The sequence below is a fragment of the Budorcas taxicolor genome, chromosome 6 (genome assembly GCF_023091745.1).
Source record: "Budorcas taxicolor isolate Tak-1 chromosome 6, Takin1.1, whole genome shotgun sequence".
Lineage (NCBI taxonomy): Eukaryota > Metazoa > Chordata > Mammalia > Artiodactyla > Bovidae > Budorcas > Budorcas taxicolor.
Window position 1 is genome coordinate 71,266,950 of NC_068915.1, and position 24,322 is coordinate 71,291,271.

Here is a 24,322-nt window from a genome sequence, read left to right on the forward strand (position 1 = left end):
GATTCTGGTGTTGGGGAGATTATGAACTCTTACCTAATTTTCTTTGACCATAAAATTCATTTTTAATAGACTGGTATTCAGTGGACAAAACCTTAACACAGGCTGGACCGGAATCGTGTTCGCTCTCTCTCCTCCAACCCGTCACTATTCATGAGGAAATCAAAGTCTACATACTTAAAATTGCTTGTCGAAAATTATCCAGCTAGTTAATAGAGGTGTCAGGTTTTTTTTAATACATCACGGAGCCTAGTGCCCATATCACTCGAAGTGAAAAATATTTCTTTCGTGATATTTTATAACATGCTTTATTTTCATAGAGAGAGGTTTATAAACCAGCCTAAGACATGAAGCTACATTAAATATCTAATTAAGCTTTAGAGGACACTCAAGACGAAAGATTTGGGAAGGAGGATCAGAGAGGCAAATGAAACCTATTTATTAAACAAACTTCTGAAACAAAGAATGAACAAACAGCATGTGGTAAAGGAGGAGGTCCAGACTCTAATCCTATCTCTGCCACCAAGGTTGTTTGTTTTTTTAATTGGAGGCTAATTACTTTACAATATTGTGGTGGTTTCTGCCACACATCGGAATGAATCAGCCACGTCTACCTGTATCCCCCCATCCTGAACCCCCTCCCACCTCGCTCCCCATCCCATCCCTCTGGGTTGTACCAGTGCACCAGTTTTGAGTGCCCTATTTCATGCATTGAACTTGGACTGGTCATCTATTTCACATATGGTAATATACATGTTTCAATGCTATTCTCTCAAATCATCCCACCCTCACCTTCTCCCACAGAAAAGTCTGTTCTTTACATCTGTGTCTCTTTTGCTGTCTTACATATAGGATCATCGTTACCATTTTTCTAAATTCCATATATATGTGTTAATATACTGTATTGGTGTTTTTCTTTCTGACTTACTTCACTCTGTATAATAGGTTAGAGTTTCATCTACCTCATTAGAACTGACTCAAATGCATTCTTTTCAATAGCTGAGTAGTATTCCATTGTGTGTAAGTACAACTTTCTTATCCATTCATCTGCTGATGGACATCTAGGTTGCTTCCATGTCCTGGCTATTATAAACAGTGCTGCAATGAACACTGGGGTACACGTGTCTCTTTCAGTTCTGGTTTCCTCAGTGTGTATGTACGACTGCTGGGTCGTACAGCAGTTCTATTTCCAGTTTTTTAAGGAATCTCCATGCTGTTCTCCATAGCGACTATACTAGTTTGCATTCCCTCCAACAGTGTAACAGGGTTCCCTTTTCTCCACACCCTCTCCAGCATTTATTGTTTGTAGACTTTTTGACGTCTGCCACCAATGTTATGGGACTGTAAATAAATTAGTTAGCCTTTCTGTGTCTCAGTTTACTCGTGGAGATAATAACAGTACCTACTTTCTATTATACAACTGTGACTATGAATAATGAAAATAATACATGTAAGTTGTTCAGAACAGGGCAAAATGAGATAAGAATGTTCCTTCCGTTAATATAACAATGGATGGTAACGTTAATGAAGCGCTCACTGAGTTTTCTGTAAGAGATTCTTTAAATGTGGCATTACCTCCCTGTGCAGACTCACATGCCTAGAAATAAAAATTCATGAAATAGTGTTCTAATATAATTTTCAAAGGAATCGACTTCTCTTACTCTAAATATAGAACTTCTATACTTCAAAACAAGGTTTATTAGATGCCATATTATAAAACTGTATTACTACTATAGATTGAAATATATAAAATGGAGGAAGTTTAATTCAGACTCTATCTAGGATTCCTATTAGAAGTAGTTATGCATACAAAATAAATTTTTCCAATACATTTCAAAAATACAAAAATGGTCTGTTTTACCACTATTAATAAGATAGTTATTTACAGATTAAAAAAGTATTACCACCCGAAGTATTAAAATCTACTTACAGTGCTCATGACATTTTGCCAAATTTTCTAGGTCATCCACATGATAGTAATCATAGCCTGATGTTCCCAGAACTTCAAATGGCAAATATCCTATTATGGGTGGTGCCCTAAATTACATATAAAACAATCAATATTATGACTTTTTCCATTAATAAGAAGTACTCAACTACAAACCAATTTTGGGAGGAAACTTTATTTCTTAAAAATAATGGATAATGAGTTTGAGCATCCTGACTAGAAAAAGTTTGTCTTTGAAATCCAATAATTTCAAGAATTATAATGATTAATCTTTTTATAGAATTTAAAAATGGGAGTTACCTGTGATCTAGAAATAGAAACTTCCACTCTAAACTATGTCTAGATGTAAACTCTTCATTGGGTTCTTCAACAGTGCACATTTCCTACAAATAAATAATAAAAATTGAGAAATACTTTTCTGTATACTCAGCAAATTCCTAAATATTGCTATCTGTATAAGTCATTTTTAGCTAATTTTTCCTTAAACATTTTTTTAAAAAAACATTTTTATTTTCTAGTACTAAGGAATGTGGCAATAAACACATGCAGGCTTCTGGGGGAGTACTTCTCACTCCACACATTTCTCTATTCACTCACATGCCTATAAAGTCTCATTCTAATCTCTCTCCTGAATTATAGTTCTATATTTCTGTCTGGATGTTTCCACGTACCACAAGCTCAACATGTCCTAAAATGAACCAACTATTTTAATCCTCATATCCAGTTACATAATGTTCCATCCCATTAATGGAGGGATACCTGTACTGTGCCATTAAGTCTAAAATCTAATAATCACAATACACTCATTTTCACCTTTCACCATCTAAATGGCCACTACTAAATCCTTTTGGTTTCACCTTCTAAGTTTTTTTTTTTTTAATCTATTCAATCCCATCCATCTTCAGGGTCTTAGTTTAGACTCTAGTTGCCACCATTGACTCACATTATTGCAAAATATTCCAAACAAGTTTCCCTGTCCTTCAACTCATCTTCTATTCTGGCCACAATGACCTTATAAATACTCAAACACGATTGTATAATTTCCCTGACAGAAAAATCTTAATAGCTGATCATTCCATTAGGACAAAATCTAAACAAGCAGAAACAAACAACAAAGAAAGAAACATATATCACTGCCAGCATCTGCTTACTTTTCTAACCTCATCTCTCAACATCCCTACCCTCCCTCCATTCACAGTAACCCTAGACTCTAGTCATACTCAACAATGTATTCCAACCTGCCCGTCTTCTTGAATGACCTTCTGAAGCACAATGTAGTGATTAAGAGTTTGGGTTTAGAAAGAAAAGGAATTAGAATCAATCTCAGTTCTACTACTTAATAGCTATGACTCTGGGTAAGTACCTTAACTCCCCTAAGCCACAGTTTCCTTATATATAAAATGGTGATCATACCACCATTTATAAGTATTAAATGAGATAATGCACGTAAACAGCATGTGGTAAGCATGCAAAAAGCATGCTACCACTGCCATTATTTTCTACGATCAAAACAAGTAGAGTCAGAGTGGTTTAAGATCCTCTAACTGCTAATTCAGTACTGTGTCCTGTGTATTTCCCTAAATTTAAAATCTTAGCCTGGCTTATTTTCAGCTACTTTGCAGTGACTGAAGTCTTTCATTTTCTGACTTTCCTACTAATCGCCTACTTCCTGGACCCAGGATATGAAAATAAAATTATTTAATTGACTTTTTAAATTGAAAAGGTAAATTAAATGTAATAAGAAGGTCACCTGTGTATTTCAAAAGAAAATTTCAAAAGCAATCTTTGGCCTTTCCCCTTTAATGTATTTGTGAACTATACAACAAAAGCACCTTAAAATTTTGCACAAAAGCAGGACAATGGTGATATATAACCACTGGTTAACAGCCAAAAATTTCACAAACCCAAATGAAATTTTTGGCCAACCCAACACAAGGTATATTATCAAAAAATTAGTTCTATAACTTGATGAGTGCCTTGATAACTCACGATTTGCTTCAAAAATATTATGATCATACATGTTTAATGACTCATGGCCATTACTACTTTAATGTTTACAGGAAGTATCTGGAAACAATAAAAAAAACAACAGATAGGACCCATAATATGAAGTGAAACCCCTCTGGGAAACAGAAACATACCTTGATGAACTGAGGTGTAGCTAATCTGACAGTAGCTACAAAACAAACTCTATCTTCATAAGAAGGCCTATGTGTGCGTTGTATTGTTCCTTCAAAACCATTGTGTGCTGAAGTGGATACTAAAGCAATAAGGAAATAAATATCATCAGTTACTCCAGTAAAAATCTAGTTTTTACTAATACTTGAACATTTGTCTTTATGAGCTTAAAAGAATAACAAGTGAAAATACATTGTAAGAGAAGCATTTTAACTTACCACTGTTTAAAGATTTGAAATTTCCTATAAATTTCACATATTCATAAGTAGATGGTTCCTTTGGGTCTATTGTTCCTCGAAGCATATGACAACAAAATTCTAACTGATTTTTTGCTGAAATAAGAGAAAAAATATAACATATTTTGTGATTTATCATAAATAAGCCACACAAAGTGAGATTCTAACAGTTGTGTAAGTTTACAATTACTATTTTCTCATACAGAGGTCCCCAATGACATTGTGTTTAGTCCATAAAAGCAGAGTCTCTTCAGGAGATGATCTCACGTTGTCCTTAATAAAGACAGATCTTCTGATACAAGTAACTCCATGTTCCTCCATGTTTATTTGTCCTGCCGTGTCATTCATCACTCTAATCTCAAAGAAAGGTCTTGCTTCCTATTCCAATTCGTCTATCTCTACTTTAAACAGTCTTTCCCATTTTCCTTCTCTAGGACACCAGAACCATTCATTTCTTTAGCATTCACACATGATCTTCTTTGGGTCCTTACTGTCTACTTCTAATTTACTCAGGACTTTTTTCATGCTATTCTTTTTAGTAACACAGATCTCCTTCCTTCTCATTATGTGCTCTAGTTCCCATATGTTCACCCTCCTTAACTTCATGTATTGTGGCTTTTGCCCTCACACTTCTACAGAAATGGCTCTTCATTGTTTCTGCCTCTTCTTAAAACTCACATGTTTTCATTCCCATAGCATGAAACTTACCTTCCTACCTTATTGACTATTTCTCTCCCTTCTATTAATCAGTCAACAAACTATAGACATTCACGAAAGTTCTTTTGATTGTAATCTATTATGCTTTACAAACTTACCAGCACTGACAAACTTATTTACTCCTAAATCTCTCTCATCAATTTTAACATTTTATCTAAGACCAAGTCTCATATCTGGAGAAGGCAATGGCACCCCACTCCAGTACTCTTGCCTGGAAAATCCCATGGAGGGAGGAGCCTGGTAGGCTACAGTCCATGGGGTCGCAAAGAGTCGGACACAACTGAGCGACTTCACTTTCACTTCACTAAGTCTCATATCACTATTTTTCAGAACATTTGTACCTGACTGTTCCATCAGTAACTTAAATTCAAAATACTTGAAAGTGAATTTTTCCTTCTATCTTCCTAAGGCAGCTGTCATTCCCCTCTGTCCTATCTCCTTAGTTAGAAATCATATCAATTTGTTTTTTCTTTGTATCACCAGGTCAAAAACTAAATCTGTAACCAGGATCTGCTGTTTATTATACCAAGAATGCTCTGGTGAGTCATTTTTTCCCATGAGCAGCCAGAACCACCATTTTGGTACTGATGTAAATGACCTTGCATCTAGGTAACTGCAAAAATGTATTCTCTATGCCTCCACACTCCTGCCACTCAGACTCACCCTTGCCTACTACTCTTAGATTAGTATTACTTTCATCATTATTATTACAGTACTCAAGGACTAATAACACCTCTCTTCACTTACAGTATCCAACTCATACTCTTCTGTTATCATCATCAATGGCTTTATCATTAAACTCAGCCAGTTCAAACTCTTACCTTCTTCCTAAAACCTTCCCTACTGACGATCTCTAGCTGTTTGACACCAGTGCCTAACACCAAGTCCTACTGCTGCTGCTAAGTCACTTCAGTCGTGTCTGACTCTGTGTGACCCCATAGACAGCAGCCCACCAGGCTCCCCCGTCCCTGAGATTCTCCAGGCAAGAACACTGGAGTGGGTTGCCATTTCCTTCTCCAATGCATGAAAGTGAAAAGTGAAAGTGAAGTCGCTCAGTCGTGTCCGACCCTCAGTGACCCTGTGGACTGCAGCCTACAAGGCTCCTCCGTCCATGGGATTTTCCAGGCAGGAGTACTGGAGCGGGGTGCCACTGCCTTCTCCACAAGTCCTACTGAGTTCACCTCAACACTCACAGGCATGCTTTCCTCCCCATCCTTACTTCTACTGCTGTCCTTTTCATCTCAAGTCTAGTCATTTTTCCAAAATTTTCCACCTGAGAGATTTTCTTTTTGAACCACAAAACCACCCAAATCCCCTTTCTGCTGGCTTCTCATGAAGTAAAAAATAAAAACCAAACTGTTAAGGATGAAATATCAGGCTTTATTTCCTTCTCTAGACACAAACACATCACTTGTACTACCTTACCTTCATTATGATACAAATGACCTATTTGTAGAACCCTGAATTTTCCTAGCAATTTCCCCTCTGTTTTAAATCACGTTCATTCCTTTGTCATGAAACATCCTTTTCATCTGTGGAAATAACTTTATTTTGTATATCAGTCTATTGGGTCGCAAAGAGTGGGATGCGACTAAACTGAACTGACTTCAAATACTGTTGTTTACAGGTGTATAACTGGCCTCTGCATCATTATATCCAACCCAAATCTTTCTCCTAAATGAAAGACTAGAGTAGCCGCTTAGTCGTGTCATAAGAATTTGGTTTTTTAACAAGTATAAATAAGCTTCAAATGTATTCTCCTGGTCTCTTAACTCCTCTCAACTTCTGAAAGGCTATTCTTATAAAAAACATACATTCACACATACTTACATGTGTGTGTATGTGTATCTCAACTGTTGAACAGTTAGTGTTTTACATAATCGAAGGTTCAAAATATGAAAACCTTTAAAATGATTAATGTCAGCTTCCCTTGTAGCTCAGTTGGTAAAGGATCTGCCTGCAATGCAGGGGACCTGGGTTAATCCCTGGGTCAGGAAGATCCCCTGGAGAAGGGAATGACAACCCACTCCAGTATTCTTGCCTGGAGAATCCCATGGACAGAGGAGCCTGGTGGGCTATGGTCCATGGGGTTGCAAGAGTCGGACACGACTTAGCAACTAAACCATCACCATTATAAGAAAAGCCAAAATTTAAAAGCCATGAAAAAAGCAGTTAAAGAAGACATCTAATAGCTAATGGCCAAATGTAGAGCTGTCATGATTTCAGACTTTACACAGGATAATTTATTCAAGAAAACGAGGGTGGGAGGGAAGATCCAGAGGGAGGGGCCATATACATATTTATGGCTGATTCACACTGCTGTGTGGCAGAAACACAACATCATAAAACAATTATCTTCCAGTTTAAAAAGAAAAAAAAAACAACTAACAGAAAAGGTATTCTGGTCAATGAATCCAGGAGAAAAGTCAGATTATACGATAATATTTTATACTTATTAAAGGCAGGACTATACTTCCCTATTCTCGGCATTTCTATTATATAGCACAAGTGTCTGCTACACTGCTGCTTTGTTGTTTACTCGCCAAGTCACATCCGACTCTTTTGCGACCGCATGGACTGTACCACGCCAGGCTCCTATGTCCATGGGATTTCCCAGGCAAGAACACTGGAGTGGGTTGGAGTGGGTTGTCATTTCCTTCTCCACGGGGTCTTCCCAACCTAGAAATCACACCTGCATCTCTGCATTGGCAGGGGGATTCCCATCTGGCACATTAGACATATCCAATAAATTATTGTTTAATTCTGCTTAATAGAGCACAAAATTTCTTTGATTAAGTAATTTTATAAAAAACATGTTTTGTCTCATAGTTTCAGTGTTCAATTGGTTAGTGATGGTGAAAATAAAAGCCCTTAATTTTCTCTTACTACAGTAAGATTTTTGTATAAAAATTAGTAAGAATATATTGCTGAGTTCCATTTTCATATAAAATAGTTTTATGGCATATTATAACAGATGAGATTTCACTGTATTCTGGAACAGAGTTCAGACTTTTCACATGGTCATAATTCCATTATATTTTAATATTTAAAAAGGATCTAATAGGGGATTTGGGATGATGCTATGTGTTAATTTGGTTAAACATATCTCTGTCAGGAAATTACAAAAGTAAAGGATAATGCAACCAAATCTGTGTAACTTTTCGCTTAAGAGGTACTACTTACATTTTAAATATTCAGGGGTTAATGAATCACTTTCCAGCAGATGGGTAGAGAGTATTTTATAAACTTCTGAATGTTCCCCCTCTGGGATAAAATTAAATATACTTTGATCCACAAGATCTGACTGGAAAAAAAAATTTTTTTTATTAAATAATTACAGTGATTCAAGAGAAATTTATTTTAAAAATATATAATCACTCTTAAACATCAGACAAGCATATGGTTGACGTTTCATTGTCTGTAAACAGTGACAAATATCAAGTTTCAAGTACAACTCAAAAGACAAGATTGAGAAGGTGAAAAAAGTTTCCATAATCTCACTGTCTCTGATACTAGCATCATCAGATTCGTGATCAATACGACCTTTGAAAGTTTTGTAAATTGTAAGTTTCACCGCATGTGAACATGTAAAATATAACAGGACTAAGAAAGCTTATTAGAAGAATCTCTGGCTACCAGATGTAGCCTTACATATCAATTTCTGGTGAGTGGGATATACACTACAAATAAAGGACCACAGGACGAGCCATAGGCTACATGAAGAGAAGACCTGACTTTGCTGTCAGTTCAGTTGCCCAATGTGTCCTTTCTTTATTTCATCTTTTCCAGTCATCTAACCTGTATCCCACTGTCAAAAAGTCATGCTTTAAGATAAATACCTCTTCCCAAAAAAGATGACTTACATGCTGAGCATTATTATCTATGCTAAGATATGGCTTTAATCAACAGTAATCTGACCAGCAAGAGGTTGCCTACAATGTGACATGGCTGTGGAATCCAAAGCGAATAGGACAGCATCGGTCCATAAGAACCATGGACAATAAAATTTTAGTGAAATCATGTATGTGTCTGTGGTAAGCTGCTTCAGTCATGTCTGACTCTGTGCAACCCCATGCACTGTAGCCTTGTCAGACCCCTCTGTCCATGAGATTCTCTAGGCAAGAATACAGGAGTGGGTTGCCATGCCCTTCTCTAGGGGATCTTCCCGACCCAGGGATCCAACCCACATCTCATGTCTCCTGAACTGGCAGGTGAGTTCTTTACCACTACTTATCCTGCCAAATCCCATCCAGGCTACTTGGTTTCTCTGCATTTCAAACTGCTCTGTGAAATCCTGGGGATAATGAAGTGATAGCTCCAAGACTATGGGAGGCAAGGGAGGTGAAGACAGGGCTAAGGGTTCCACTAAGTAGTTTCACTTTTATTTCCTATTTCAAATATTTTTAAGATTGTTCAAAACAAAAAACCTCAAACAGTAACAAAAAACAGAGAGCCACTGAGGATGGTAAGAAGCAGGATAGGGGTGTTAACCACTCTCATACAAGCCATATACACTTTCTTCAGTCCTTTCCCTAGCCTTCAAGGTACACCTCATGAAGTGAATCTTTCCTCTCTCACCACATTTGTACTCTTCTGTCTTTCACAGACCAGCTGAAATTACTTCCTCCGAAAATATGTCTTTTAACTGCATTGCTGTTGTTTATTGTCCAGTTGTTAACTCATGTCCAACTCTTTGTGACCCCATGGACTGCAGCATGCCAGGCTCCTCACTCCTCCACTAACTCCTAGAGTTTGTTCAAATTCATGCCCATTGAGTTGGTGATGCTATCTAACCACCTCATCCTCTGTTACCCCCATCTCCATTTGCCTTCAATCTTTCCCAGCATCAGGGTTTTTTCAAATGAGTCAGCTCTGCACACCAGGTGATAAAAGTACTGGAGCTTCAGCTTTAGCATCAGTCCTTCCAATGAATATTCAGGCAGGATTGATTTCCTTTAGGACTGACTGGTTTGATCTCCTTGCTGTCCAAGGGACTCTCAAGAGTCTTCTCAAGCACCTCCATTCAAAAGCATCAATTCTTTGGTGCTGAGCCTCCTCTATGGTTCAACTCTCACATCTATATAACTACTAGGAAAACCATAGCTTTGACTATTAATATATGGACCTTTGTCATCGAAGTGATGTTTCTGCTTTCTAATATGCTGTCTAGATTTGTCATAGCTTTTCCAAAGAGCAAATGTTTTATTTCATGGCTACAGTCATTGTCCGCAGTGATTTTGGAACCCCCCAAAATAAAACTAGCCCTGCTTCCACTTTTTCCCCTTCTATTTGCCCAGAAGTGATGGGATCAGCTGCCATAATCTTAATTTTTTAATGCTGAGTTTCAAGTCAGCTTTTTCACTCTCTTCTTTCACTCTCATCAAGAGGTTCTTTACTTCCTCTTCATTTTCTGCCATTAGATTGGTATCCTGTACATATCTGAGGATGTAGATATTTCTCCTGGTAATCTTGATTCTAGCTTGTGATTCATGCAGCTCTGCATTTTATATGATGTACCCTGCACAGAAGTTAAATAAGCAGAATGACAGAATACAGCTTTGTCACACTCCTTCCCCAATTCTGAACCAGTCCCTTGCTCCATGTCTGGATCTAACTGTTGCTTCTTGACCAGCATACAGTTTTCTCGGGAAAGAGAAAGGTGATCTGGTACTCCCATCTCTTGAAGAATTTTTCAGTTTGTTGTGATCCACAGGGTCAAAGGCTTTAGCATAGTCAATAAAGCTGAATTAGATGTTTTTCTGGAATTCCCTTGCTTTATTCATGACCCAACAAACGTTGGCAATTTGATCTCTGGTTCCTCTGACTCTTCTAAACCCAACTTGGAAGTTCTTGGTTCACATAAGTGTTGAAGCCTAACTTGAAGGATTTTGAGCATAGCCTTGCTAGCATGTGAAATGAGCACAACTGTACAGTAGTTTAAACATTCTTTGACACTGGAATGAAAACTGACTTTTTTCCAGTCCAGTGGCCACTGCTGAGTTTTTCAAATTTGTTGTAACACTGAGTGCAGCACTTTAAAGCACCATCTTTCAGGGTTTTAAATAGCTGAGCTGGAATCCCATCACCTCCACTAGCTTTATTCATAGTAATGTTTCCTAAGGCCCACTTGACTTCTCACTTCAGGATGTCCAGGTTTAGGTGAATGACTACACCATCATGGTTATCTGGGTCATGAAGATCTGTTTTGAAGAGTTCTTCTGTGTATTCTTCACATCTCTTAATCTCATCTGCTTCTGTTAGGTCCATAACATTTCTGTCCTTTACTGCGCCCATCCTTGCATGAAATGTTATCTTCATATCTCCAGTTTTATAGAAGAGGTCGCTAGTCTTTTCCTTTCTATTGTCTTCCTCTATTTCTTTTCATTGTTCATTAAAGAAGCCCTTTTTATCTTTCCTTGCTCTTCTGTGGAACTCTCTGCATTCAGTTGCACATACCTTTCCCTTTCTCCTTTGCCTTTCGCTTCTCTTCTTTCCTAAGCTATTTGTAATGCTTCCTCAGACAACCACCTTGCCTTCTTGCATTTCTTCTTCTTGGGGATGGTTTTGGTCACTGCCTCCTGTACCATGTTAGGAACCTCTGTCCATAGTTCTTCAGGCACTTTGTCTACCAGATTTAATCCCTTGAATATATTCATCACCTCCACTGTATCATCAAAAGGGATTTGATTTAGGTTATATCTGAATGGCCTAGTGGTTATCCGTACATTCCTCAACTCTTGAGAGTCTCTTGGACAAAAAAGAGATGAAACCAGTCAGTCCTAAAATAAATCAACCCTCAATATTCACTGGAAAGATTGACGCTGAAGCTGAAGCTGAAGCTTCTATACTTTGGCCACCTGAAGCCAAGAGCCAACTCACTGGAAAAGACCCTGATGCTGGAAAAGACTGAGGGCAGGAGGAAAAGGGGGTATGAGATGATTGGATGGCATCATCAACATAATTCACATGAGTTTGAGCAAACTGGGAGATAGTGAAGGACAGGGAAGCCTGGCTTGCTGCAGTTCACGGGGTTGCAAAGAGTTGCACACAACTTAGCAACTGAACAACCACAGAGAATGAAGTGGGTCAAAGTGGTAAAGATGTTCAGTTGAGCATGTGTCTAGTGGTGAAAGTAAAGTCCAAAGCTGTAAATAACAGTACTGCTGTTATTAATAATAGGAACTTGGAATGTTAGGTCCAGGAATCAAGGTAAATTGGAAGTGATCAAGCAGGAGATGGCAAGAGTGAACAACGACATCTCAGCAATCAGTGAACTAAAATGGATGGAAATGGGTGACTTTAATTCAAATGACCATTATATCTACTACTGTGGGCAAGAATCCCTTAGAAGAAATGGAGTAGCCCTTATAGTCAACAAAAGGGTCAAAAATGCAGAACTTGGGTACAACCTCAAAATCGACAGAATGATCTCGGTTCATTTCCAAGGCAAACCATTCAACATCACAGTAATATGCTCCAATCACTGATGCCAAAGAAGCTGAAGTTAACCAGTTCTATGAAGACCTACAACACCTTCCAGAACTAACACCAGAAAAAGATGTCCTTTTCATCATAGGGGATTGGAATGCAAAAGTAGAAAGTCAAGAGATACCTGGAGTAACAGGGAAATTTGGCCTTTGGAGTACAAAATGAAGCAGGGCAAAGGCTAACAGAGTTTTGTCAAGAGAATGTGCTAGTCACAGCAAACAACCTTTTCCAACAACTCTACACATGGACATCACCAATGGTCAATACCAAAATCACACTGATTATGTTCTTTGCAGCCAAGATGGAGAAGTTCTATACAGTCAGCAAAAACAAGACCTGGAGCTAACTGTGGCACAGATCATAAGCTCCTTTTTGCAAAATTCAGGCTTAAATTGAAGAAGGTAGGACATTCAGATATGACCTAAATCAAATCCCTTATGATTATGCCATGGAAGAGATGAACAGATTCAAGGGTAAGAGTGCCTGAAGAGCTACGGACAGAGCATAAGGGGCAAAGATTCTGGCCCTTTTGATAGGCTTTATTTACTTCCTTCAAATATTTGTTTTCTTATTAAAAATACTTATTTGCAAATAGAGAAGTCCAAATAATCATATAACTACTTTAAAAATTCTAGATTTTTACTTCTGCTTACTGTATTTACACCAAACATTGTACTGACTTTCTTAAGACACACTTGTGTTTATATTTCAAAATTTTCAAGTTAAGAAAAATAGATAATGAAAGGCTCATACAATATCTTAATAGCAGTGTTATTCCTGGACTCTGTCAAAAGTGAAGCGAAGTGAAGTGAAGTCGCTCAGTTGTGTCTGACTCTTTGCGACCCCATGGACTGTAGTCCACCAGGCTCCTCAGTCCACGGGATTCTCCAGGCAAGAATACTGGAGTGGGTTGCCATTTCCTTCTCTAGGGGATCTTCCCAACCCAGATCTCCCGCATTGCAGGCAGACGCTTTAACCTCTGAGCCACCAGGGAAAAGGACTCTGTCAGGCTATGTAAAATGGTTAATCTTCCTCCCTGTATTACGTGGTAACAAATTTAATATACTCTCTTCTCAGGAACACATTTAAGCAAGTGGGAGGAAAGCAATTTTGAATTGTAAAAGTTTACAAATTTTAAGTTCCCAGTAGAGAGACTTTATGTCTTGGTATTCCCACTAAATTACTGAACAATTCTCTGGGGTTCATATACGTTTTTAAAGGGGGCTGGGCGAAAAATGTCTAAAATCTCTTCTGCCCTGGAGGTGGTATGATCCTATCATTTTGTTGTAGAAAACCACTTCAGGAATGAAAAAAAAAATCCATAAATTTCCTTTCCTGATTAGTAGCCACAAATAGGTTAAAATTTACCTAAATTAGCTTCATAAGTACAACATGACAAAATTAAGAAAAAATATTTTCCAAGACCTATAGAATCAGACATGCAATTTTATAGCTAGATTTAAAATTTAAATTAAAAACTGTTAAGTCATCCTGACCACTGATTAAGATGGCAAATTTTAATTCCTCAACAGAACTGAATTATAAACACTAAAGCTTTATATTTAGAGATTTTCTAATGTTTCTTCCCCTCCGGACAAGAGTCAAGAATGTATTTTAGATAAAAAGGTATGTATGTTAAAACAGAAAGAAAGGGACACCACTGTTTTACATCTTTTGCTTAACATCTGTAACAGTTTAATTATTAATGGCAGGCCAAAAGAGAAAAATCACTTTTTTTTTCCTTATTGGGTTTGATCCTAAACAAGTTTTATTTCATTTTATCAAAACATCCTTCTGGGGACTTCCTTGGTGGTCCAGTGGCTAGGAATCTATGCTCCCAATGCAGGGGGCCTGGGTTCGATCCCTGGTCAGGGAACTAGATCCCACATGCCACAACTAAAAAAAATCCTGCATACCACAAGAAAGATCCTAGGTGCTACAACTAAGACCCAGCTCAGCCAAATAAACAATACAGCAATGTAAGTGGTGTGAGGGAAAGTATCCATTGTAACTGGAGAGCAGTTAAAAGAAAAAAAGAACCAAAAAAACCTGTTTTACTAAAGGATACTATTAACTCAGTATGCAATGAAATGGGTCTGCTGTTATCAGCAGCAATCTCTTCTGCCCAGAAACTCACCTGCCGGTCTCTACATGCTTTGGGTGACACCAACGGTTAAAAACACCCAGAAGATGTTACTAACAGAGGAAACTGGGTAGGCATATATGGGAACTCTGTACTATCTTCGTAATTTTTCTATAAATGTAAAAATAACTCCAAAATTAATTTTTTTTTAATCCAGAAGTCAATGAGAAGGTCATGAAGCTTTTCATTGAGGGGAGTATGTTAATTATCAAACAGCTGGGTCCTAACTAGGTCTGTTGCACACATGTTTGTTATTTCAATATGCCATGAAATATTCCCTCACTGAAGATCCAGTATGGCATTAGGAAACAATCTTTAAAACATCTATTTCAAATAATCTACTCACTTTCTTATACTCAATCAATAATTACTAAACGCCTCACTAAGAAACTAGCCAGCCTATGTGGATACAGACATAAAGTCCCTGCACTTAGAAAGCGTACCATTATTATCCAAATAAACAGAAAATTACAATTCACTGTAAGTGTCATGGTGGCAGTAGGTATAAGGTAACATGAAAACAGAGAAAAGGCATCTAATTCTCAGTGAAGTCCAGGAAAAGTGCCCAAGAAGCAGGCATTTTAAAAGTCTGACCACACTGCAAATTACACCCTGATTATGACTAAAGATTATATAGTTTGTAAAAATACATAACTGAAAGAAAATCCAATAAAATTGTTTATAGGTTTAAAAGCCTATAATTATACGTTTATTCAAATTACTCAACCTCATTTTATTACAGTTGATTTATAGTATTATTAGTTTTAGGTGTACAACATTAATGAATCAATTGTTTTAACAGATTACACTCCACTTAAAGTTATTGCAAAATAATGGCTATATTTCCCTGTGCTAGACAATATATTCTTGTTTCTCGGCTTTTATACCTTGCACCGGTAATCCCCTCCCCCATCACACCCTTCTCCCATCCCCTTCCACACTGATAACTGCTAGTTTTTCTTTATCTGTGAGTCTGCTTCTGTTTTGTTATATTCATTCGTTTTATTTATTATTCAATCTTAACTTAGCCATATCATAATCCTACAAAGGATTTCTTTCCCTGACTTTTCTTACTATGCAAATTTTTTCTTAAGGAAACAGTTATCCAGAAAAATTCAGTTATCAGTCTGTCCTTTGGTCTGCCCCCAGAGAAGCAGTAAAGCCAAGTCATTTTCTGTGTGACACAGAAATCAGCAAATTATTTACTGCCTGACTTTCAGAAATAAAGTTCCCTTATAGAATCTGGCCTTGTAAGTATAGAGTAAATTCTCTTCATAAAGTACAAAACAGCAGCGTAATCAGAGAGAAGGAGATACTGCTTTTCAACATCTCTTTAAAGAAATCTTTATAGAACAGATGACTTTGTACTGTTACACATTTTCAAGAGATGGCATTTTAAGAGTAATTTATAAGTAACTTCAAAATATTTACATCCAAACCCTATTTTAAGCCAATAAGTTAGAGGGTTGCCAGAGAAAGAGAACCAGAAATAGCTTTCTTGACATAAGAAGCCATTTTGTAATCTAAGCCTGGCCACAATGCTTGCCCCTGAACGAATATTAGTAATGAATGATCTTACGGGAACAAAGGAACACAGGAACAGAGAAAGAGCAGGCAAACAACAGTGCAGTGAGAGCAGAGTTCCAGTTCCTCCTCAAAGGATATTTATAAAATATGCCCGAGTTCTACAGGAAACCAAGGGCCTCTGCTAAGTGGAGAATATGATGATGATGTTGACCCTTTCTCACTTCAATCAAGTAAAGCTTAGATGCTGTTGACCTTTGCCCTACTTTTATACTGAATTCTCCTCTGCTCAAGTCCCTTCATGAATATACATGTATTCTTAGCTTAAAAATTCCCTAATTTTGCTGTTCAGAGAGATACTGCTTTGGGAAAGATACTTCCCAAAGTATCTTTGGTGTTCTTACTTGCTCCAAGTAATAATAAATCCTTCCTTCTCCTAATCTTTGGCTTGGTTGTGTCTAATGGCTTGACATCCACCAAGAGGCAAACCCATTTTTGTGTAACATCACCTTAGATGAGAATATTACATATTCAACAAAAACTTCAAATTCATAAAAACTGTCAACTGGAGCACAGCACCTAGCATAGTATCTGGTAGCACAGATGTTCAATAAATATATCTTAAGTAAAACAGCAAACACTAATTCAGGTACTCACCATTCTAATCAAAATTTACATATATCTTTTCTGATTATCTACCCTTTGGGTCATATTAAGAACAAATGGAATATGGGAATTAAAATATTATCAACTCAAGTCACAGAGCACAAAAGTTCTGTATCTATTATTTTCAGCATGTTCTTGTAAGTTATTCTTTTGAGAAAATTATTATTGAGCTGCAACAAATATCTCAGTAGAAATTTAGTTATTCCCAAGATATTTTCAATGAGTAAGTGACATCACCACCACACTGATTAAAGTTAATAGTGAAAACTCAGCATTAGAATAAAGAAGACAGGAAGAATAGAGGTTAAAGTAGGAGTTGAATATTTAGTTACTACAAAGGAGAGTCATGACTGACCTGAAAAAATACAGCCATACTAAAACTAAGACATACTTAGAGGTCTCATCCCCACTCTGATCATTGTTCAACAGTGCTCTGGGGCCTTCACTTCTTAAGGTTTTAGAACATTTAAAAATAGGCATTGAGAAAGACAGGGTGGGAGGTAGGAGGGAGGTTCAAGAGGGAGGGGACATATGTATACCTATGGTTGATTCATGTTGATGTATAGCAGAAACCATCACAATACTGTAAATCAATTATCCTCCAAAAATAAACATATTAATAAAATAATTTTTTTAAGTGAGAAAGAGATCATAGGATTTTTATACTTACCGGTAAATGTTCAAGCAATGAAGTTACACTCTCAGACACATATATTATGCTTCCATCTGTCATGATTGCTAAAAAAAAACCATCAAGAGCCTGAAATTAAACACAATGGTCAGTTAAATGAAAAGAAAAAAGTATTTCACAGGACAGACATAAAAATCTAAGATAAATCACAAAGAACTGGAAATTTCTAGAGCACTGCCAAAATACTAGCTTTTCCCCTTTATAATACCTTAGTATCTATCTTTGTGCATTTTAAGATGCTTCTGGAAGAAAAATATCACTCTATGACCATTACTGAATGGCAAGTTTCTAAAAGATAGAGACTTAATGTTCTACCTTTATCATATGTTATTATACAATGATGGTCTTATTTGAAGATATTAATATTTCCAAAGCACAGATGCCATCAACAATATGTCTTTGGCCAACAAAAGAACACATTATCACCGTAACATATAATCTTAACAGAAGTGTATGACTGAAGCACAGGGAATAAACTTTGAAAGGGAATAAGCTGAAAAAATAGAGTGAGCTCAGATCATGCAAGGCTTTGAATATCAGGGCAAGACAGATGAACTTAGCTTAAGAGTGGTCTGGAAGCAATGTGTAAAATGGATTTTGAGGGAAAAGTGAATTAACAGGAAAATTTCAGTGGCCTTTGGAATAATCAGAGACGTTAAGGAGAATCCGAATGAAATTAATAGCAGTAAAAACAGAGAAGAAAGGACGTAGGCAAGCATTAGGAAATGTGATGTTAAGAGTTCCGGAGAGGAGTCAGCAAAGGGGAACAATACTTAACAAAAAGCAACACTTTATTCATGTCTCACAAAGTTTTTCATCTGAGAATCCTAGGCACCAAAGTGGAAGCTAAAGAAATGAGATCTGCAAAAATGAAAAGGATGCCAAAGACAAAGGTTTGGGGTAATATCTACATACAGAGATGAGAAGGAGCGAAAGTGCCAGAGAAAATGACAAAGACAGGACAGAAGACACGCTGTTGATGAAGTCAATGGAAGAAAGAATGACAAAGTAAGTGAGGAGGAAAATGGATGGTTCAGTAAAAAATGGGATCAAACAAGACAAGGAATAAAAAAATGGACTGAATTTTGCTGACTTTCAAGAGTTATGTCAACAGGAAGGAGATTCATACTACAGTGTGTTTAGACATGGGTGGATCATCAGAAGGCTATATTATAAAACACTTTGTTCAAGTTCATGAAAGGACACATTTTGAGAGGACAAAGTATCAAGGGAAGTTATTTTTTTAGAAAAAGAAACTGAAATATATTTTCAGGCTGAGGAAAAGAAGAGCCAATGGAAAAAATGTTGAAGACTTCCCTGGTGGTCCAGTGGCTAAGAATTCACCTGCCAAGGCAGAGGACATGGGTTTGATCCCTGGATGGGTGAGATCCCACATGCCATGAGGTAACTAAGCCCATGTGTTACAACTACTGAGCCTGCATGCTGCAACTACCGAAGCCCGCACGCCTACAGCCCACACTCCACAACGAGAGAAGCCATGGCAATGAGAAGCCCATGCACTGCAACTAGAACATAGCCCCCACTTGCTGCAACTAGAGCAAGCCAGCACGCAGCAACCAAGACCCACAGCAGTCATAAACAAACAAGTAACTTAAAACAAAAAACAAAAGATACTAAAGATATACAGCAGATAAAGTATATCATCAGAAGAGTTCCTCTTCTATCAAATAGTTATCACACTTAATCTGAATTTCTTGTGTAAGTACAGGGCTCTCTCAAAGGATGCAATTCTGGTAAGAACTATATTGTATCTACAACACTGCATATCTGCAGCACCTGGCATATGTGTGGCACACAGCAAATAAAAAATACTTGTATGTTACTCATGTATTTGAAAGTTGGAGCAACCTCCCTCTAATTCTAAGTAATTGTTTAGGTATATGGTGAATGGGATTATATATATATATATGTAATTTGTTTTTCTCTCTTAGCATAAAGGGAACATCTTTCCTATTCAATAGAGACCTACCTAAAATCATCCTTTTTAATGACTGCAAAGTGTTCCCTTTTATCTAATTATTCCTCTTGCTGAAACGTATTATTTCTAGATCGTTGTTACTGTAATTAACATTACTAGAAGGCAATGGCAACCTACTCCAGTACTCTTGCCTGGAAACGCCCATGGATGGAGGAGCCTGGTAGGCTGTAGTCCATGGGGTCACAAAGAGTTGGACACAACTGAGCGACTTCACTTTCATTTTTCACTTTCATGCATTGGAGAAGGAAATGGCAACCCACTCCAGTGTTCTTGTCTGGAGAATCCCAGGGACGGGGGAGCCGGTGGGCTGCCGTCTATGGGGTCACACAGAGTCGGACATGACTGAAGCAACTTAGGAGCAGCATGGTGAATGTATGGAAAAAGGAATCCCCCATCTCCCCTTTATTGAGGGAAGACGTTTGGGTATCAGAAAGTAATTAATTTGAGCAGATGTCTGCCTTCCAGAATGGCTCAGACAAACTCATTCTTGGCTAATGTAAGGTGAAGGGATGAAACCTTATAATTTAAGCAAATGCATGAAATTTTCACAAAAACTCTTTAGTACAATTATGCCAGTATTGTTTCCTAAGGAAAAGGGTCAAAATGATGTTCAGTTCAGTTCAGTTGCTCAGTCGTGTCCGACTCTTTGCAACCCCATGAGTCACAGCACGCCAGGCCTCCCTGTCCATCACCAATTCCTGGGGTTCAGTCAAACTCATGTCCATCGAGTCAGTGATGCCATCCAGCCATCACATCCTCTGTCGTTCCCTTCTCCTGCCCCCAATCCCTCCCAGCATCAGGGTCTTTTCCAATGAGTCAACTCTTCGCATGAGGTGGCCAAAATATTGGAGTTTCAGCTTCAGCATTAGTCCCTCCAATGAACACCCAGGACTGATCTCCTTTAGAATGGACTGGGTGGATCTCCTTGCAGTCCAAGGGACTCTCAAGAGTCTTCTCCAACACCACAGTTCAAAAGCATCAATTCTTCGGTGCTCAGCTTTCTTCACAGTCCAACTCTCACATCCATAGACGACCACTGCAAAAACCATAGCCTTGACTAGACAGACCTTTGTTGGCAAAGCAATACCTCTGCTTTTGAATATGCTATCTAGGTTGGTCGTAACTTTCCTTCCAAGGAGTAAGGGTCTTTTAATTTCATGGCTGCAATCACTATCTGCAGTGATTTTGAGAACATGCTTTTCTCACATGAAGCTAGACTGTGTCATCTTTGAAAGCAAATTACTGTGATGATCTCTACTCTACTTATTCCTAGGAGATCTACTAGGAATTAGGATGCAGCTCTCTTCTGTGAAGTGAATAAACTAAAATCAGAACTCTTAATGACCTGACCCCACTCCCAGAAGCAGAGCCTACCCCTTTCTCTTCTGAAGCAGGTAAAGATTCAGCAGAGAAAGGCCTGCATCAGCATCTCACCAAGTCTTAACACAAGAAACGATCCAGAGTTCAAATTTCTTTTGAATGGAAGGATGTAATTTTCCAAGAAAGTAGGTACGTACACCAAAACGGGAAGGGCTTTGAGGAGGAAGACTTGAGAGATGTGGAACAAGACAGAAGGACGTCCTTATCCCAAGACTGAAGACTGCGAAGGTTATCCCTTGTCCACATTGTGTGATAGGAGGGAAAGGGCTCATTAGTTAAAACTCATCTTCCTATTTGACATCTACTTTAGATCAACTTTGCACATATCAAGAGGCCAGTATACATCTTGGGTGTTTACTTAGTGACTACTTAATCTGGCAAGACTGGATGGAAGTCCCAAGGAAGGGGACAGAACCTCCTTGAGATGAGGCAGGCAGGGCCCTGGCCCTTCCCTTGTAGAGTACTGAGGAGAGCTGCCAGCTGTCAAGAGGAAAGAACTCTGTACCAGGATATACATACATAGATAACTTGGCACAGAGGTCTAGTAAGGCTAAATTGCCCTTATTTCCTTAGTTAATCTCAACATCCCCAACAAGGGTAGCAAGGAATATTCCTTAAGCATCAGAAATAAGAGGGAGAGGGATGGGTGGCAATGGAAGAATGAAGAGAGACAGCCAACACACAAGGAATAAATGAATTTTAAGATCTCAGTCTCAGTTCTTTGATTAACTGACTGGACAAGCTACAATCTCTCCAGGCATCAGCCATAAAACGAAGAGTTTGAGCTGAATGACCCCAGCTCTTCTGCTAGCAGCTCTAACATTCCTAGACAAAAACTACATCTGAAATTCTGCTGAAAAGGGCATCCAGACTGCCTAACTGTAACCTGATCAACATGATAAGCCAACAATAACACAACTAGGTTAGCTGAACCCAGGTTACAATACACACAATTATACATAGCCTTCAATCCTGGCATATGAACATTAAAATGCCTACTTAGCAGTTGCAAATATTCACTAAAAATAAAAAATATGCTTGACATATTAAAAGTTAGTCAACGTAATATTTTTCAGGAATATAATTTTAAAAGCTGTGAGGATAATCGTGAGAAAACTAATTTATAGTTTCAAAATTAACATGTTTAAATATTCTCTTATATAGAAGATTATAATCTCTAGACTCTCTGATTTCGTTATTTTTAATACTACATATGTACTACATGTCTTTGCAATTAAGTTAAAATCTGTTCACTGTAAAGAAAAATTTGAAGATAATTCTTTTCGATTTAGCTTATTATTGAATAGGTAATTTACCTTTCTAAGTTTCTTAAATACAGATATTACATTAATTTATGAATTTATAAGAAAATTTGGGGGGACTTCCTGGCAGTCGAGCAGTTAGGATTCTGCACTTCCACTGCAGGGGGTGTGGGTTCGATCCCTGGTTAGAGAAATAAGATCCTGCATGCCGCTCAGTGTGGCAAAAAAAGTCAAAAATATAAATGAAGAAAAATTATTAAAAAAAGAAAATTTTCACATCAATAAAGCAGGGTAAGTAAAGAGTTTATGACTGGGACTTCCCTGGTGTCGAGTCGTTAAAAATCCGCCTTGCAGTGCAGGGGACACAGGTTCAATCCCTAGTCAGGGAAGTAAGATCCCACGTGCCTGGTTGCAACTAAGCTTGCTAGCCACAACCTGAGCCCTTGCACCCCAGAGCCTGCATGTCACAGCTAGAGAGTCCATGCACCACAAAGAGGATCCCACATGCCGCAACTAAGACCCAACACAACCAAATGAAGAAAAAGGTTTTAAAAAGGATTTATGATAACACAGATGGTATTGAATCATGGCACTGAGAAATTAAAAAAAAATTTAAAGAACAATTAAATGAGTTGATTTCTTCTTGGGGTTACAAACATTAGCTTGTTTGCACCCTTTCATAAATGTATTACTTAATCTAAAGAGAGAATTTTGGACAATGTCAAACTTCTTTTTAGAGAAGAGAAAATTAATTGGAACTATTATTTGGTTTGTAACTTGTGTCCATTAATTTAAAGAACTAATTGCTGGTTACCAAGCTAAAAGTTCTGTGCCACAGCTAACTTTCACTGAGAAGAAGTGCCATGAGCGGCAGTGGGCACACAGGGTCTAGGGCCACAGGGCTCAGAGGCTAGTTTTCCTGCAGTGAATCCTGGCTCAGGATTAGTTTTATTTTGAGCAAATTTCATAATCCCTTTGCCCAATTTCCTCATGTGAAAGTAAGAAAGAGATGCTAATAGTGTATCTTCATAAGATTACTGTGAGGATTCACTGAGGTAATGGTATGTAAGATGTGCTCAGTTATTCTTTCAGATGTTAAGCATGGCTTTAAATATATATACAATGTATTTACACTCAAATAAATTTTTATATGGTGACATTTCTGCTGAATATATAAAGACTTAATCCAGCAATTAACTGTTATACCTAGTAAAAACAGAAAAATAATTCAATAATTTGTAAAACACTGTTGCCTTGGACTTTAGTCAACATGCAAAGACACTTGAGACATGGTTCTTACATAAACATACACAACAGAGATATACGCTTAAAGTCTAAAATAACAAACCTGAACAAACAGAATAAGAAATGTAAATTATTTAACAATCTCTACTTCAATTGTTTTCTTCTACTCCTTCTATCTCTAGCTTCTTTTGCTTATCTACTTCTCTTGTCCTTAACTGTTAACACCCAAGTATAATACCACCTTTATTTATTATTTTTTGGGGGGGGAAAAAAAAAGCTTTCATAGAAATCTGATACTGAACTCTGTACTTTGTGTACATGAAGATATCCTTATTAATCTAAATTGGAAATGTTTAAAAAGTAAAACTGATAGGTATGAGTGACTCAAACTTTTTGTGGATTTTATAACTGATTGTGTGACATATTAAGTTTTGCAATTCTAAGCAAGTATGATCTGAACTGTATTCAAAAATAATTCTGTCATAGAAGAATATCTACTTTTAGAAGGAAAACCTTTTAGAAGTTTCTATTTAAAATGAGAAGAGTTGCCTTTCAATGTTTATTTCATTATTTTAATATTTTCAAAATACTTCATTTAGTATCATTTTATGCTGTGTTTAAGTGGATTTTAATTTGTTGAAAAAAACCCTACTGTCCAGTTAAATACATTTCATAATATTTACTATGTGATGAATAATATATTTTATTTTTCATTTAAATGTTAGTGTTGTCCAGGTAGAGAACTTGGTAGTTACAGGTTTCTAACTTATTAAGCCTCTCAAAAATTCAGATGATATTGAAAGCACAAAGATTTGGCATTATTTTACCACATATAGTACTATTTTATT

At 37.4% G+C, this 24,322-nt stretch overlaps 1 protein-coding gene across 1 annotated transcript in view; it reads right to left on the minus strand.

Annotated features, from left to right (window-relative positions):
- Positions 1-24,322, minus strand: part of CLOCK (clock circadian regulator) — a 61,281-nt gene that overhangs the window by 23,894 nt on the left and 13,065 nt on the right. Inside the window, exons 6-11 of the mRNA XM_052642012.1 lie at positions 17,568-17,657; positions 8,260-8,380; positions 4,342-4,455; positions 4,087-4,205; positions 2,246-2,328; positions 1,928-2,034 (exon numbers count right to left, since the gene is read on the minus strand). Coding sequence (XP_052497972.1) covers positions 1,928-2,034; positions 2,246-2,328; positions 4,087-4,205; positions 4,342-4,455; positions 8,260-8,380; positions 17,568-17,657 — 634 coding nt within the window. The remainder of the gene's footprint in view (positions 1-1,927; positions 2,035-2,245; positions 2,329-4,086; positions 4,206-4,341; positions 4,456-8,259; positions 8,381-17,567; positions 17,658-24,322) is intronic.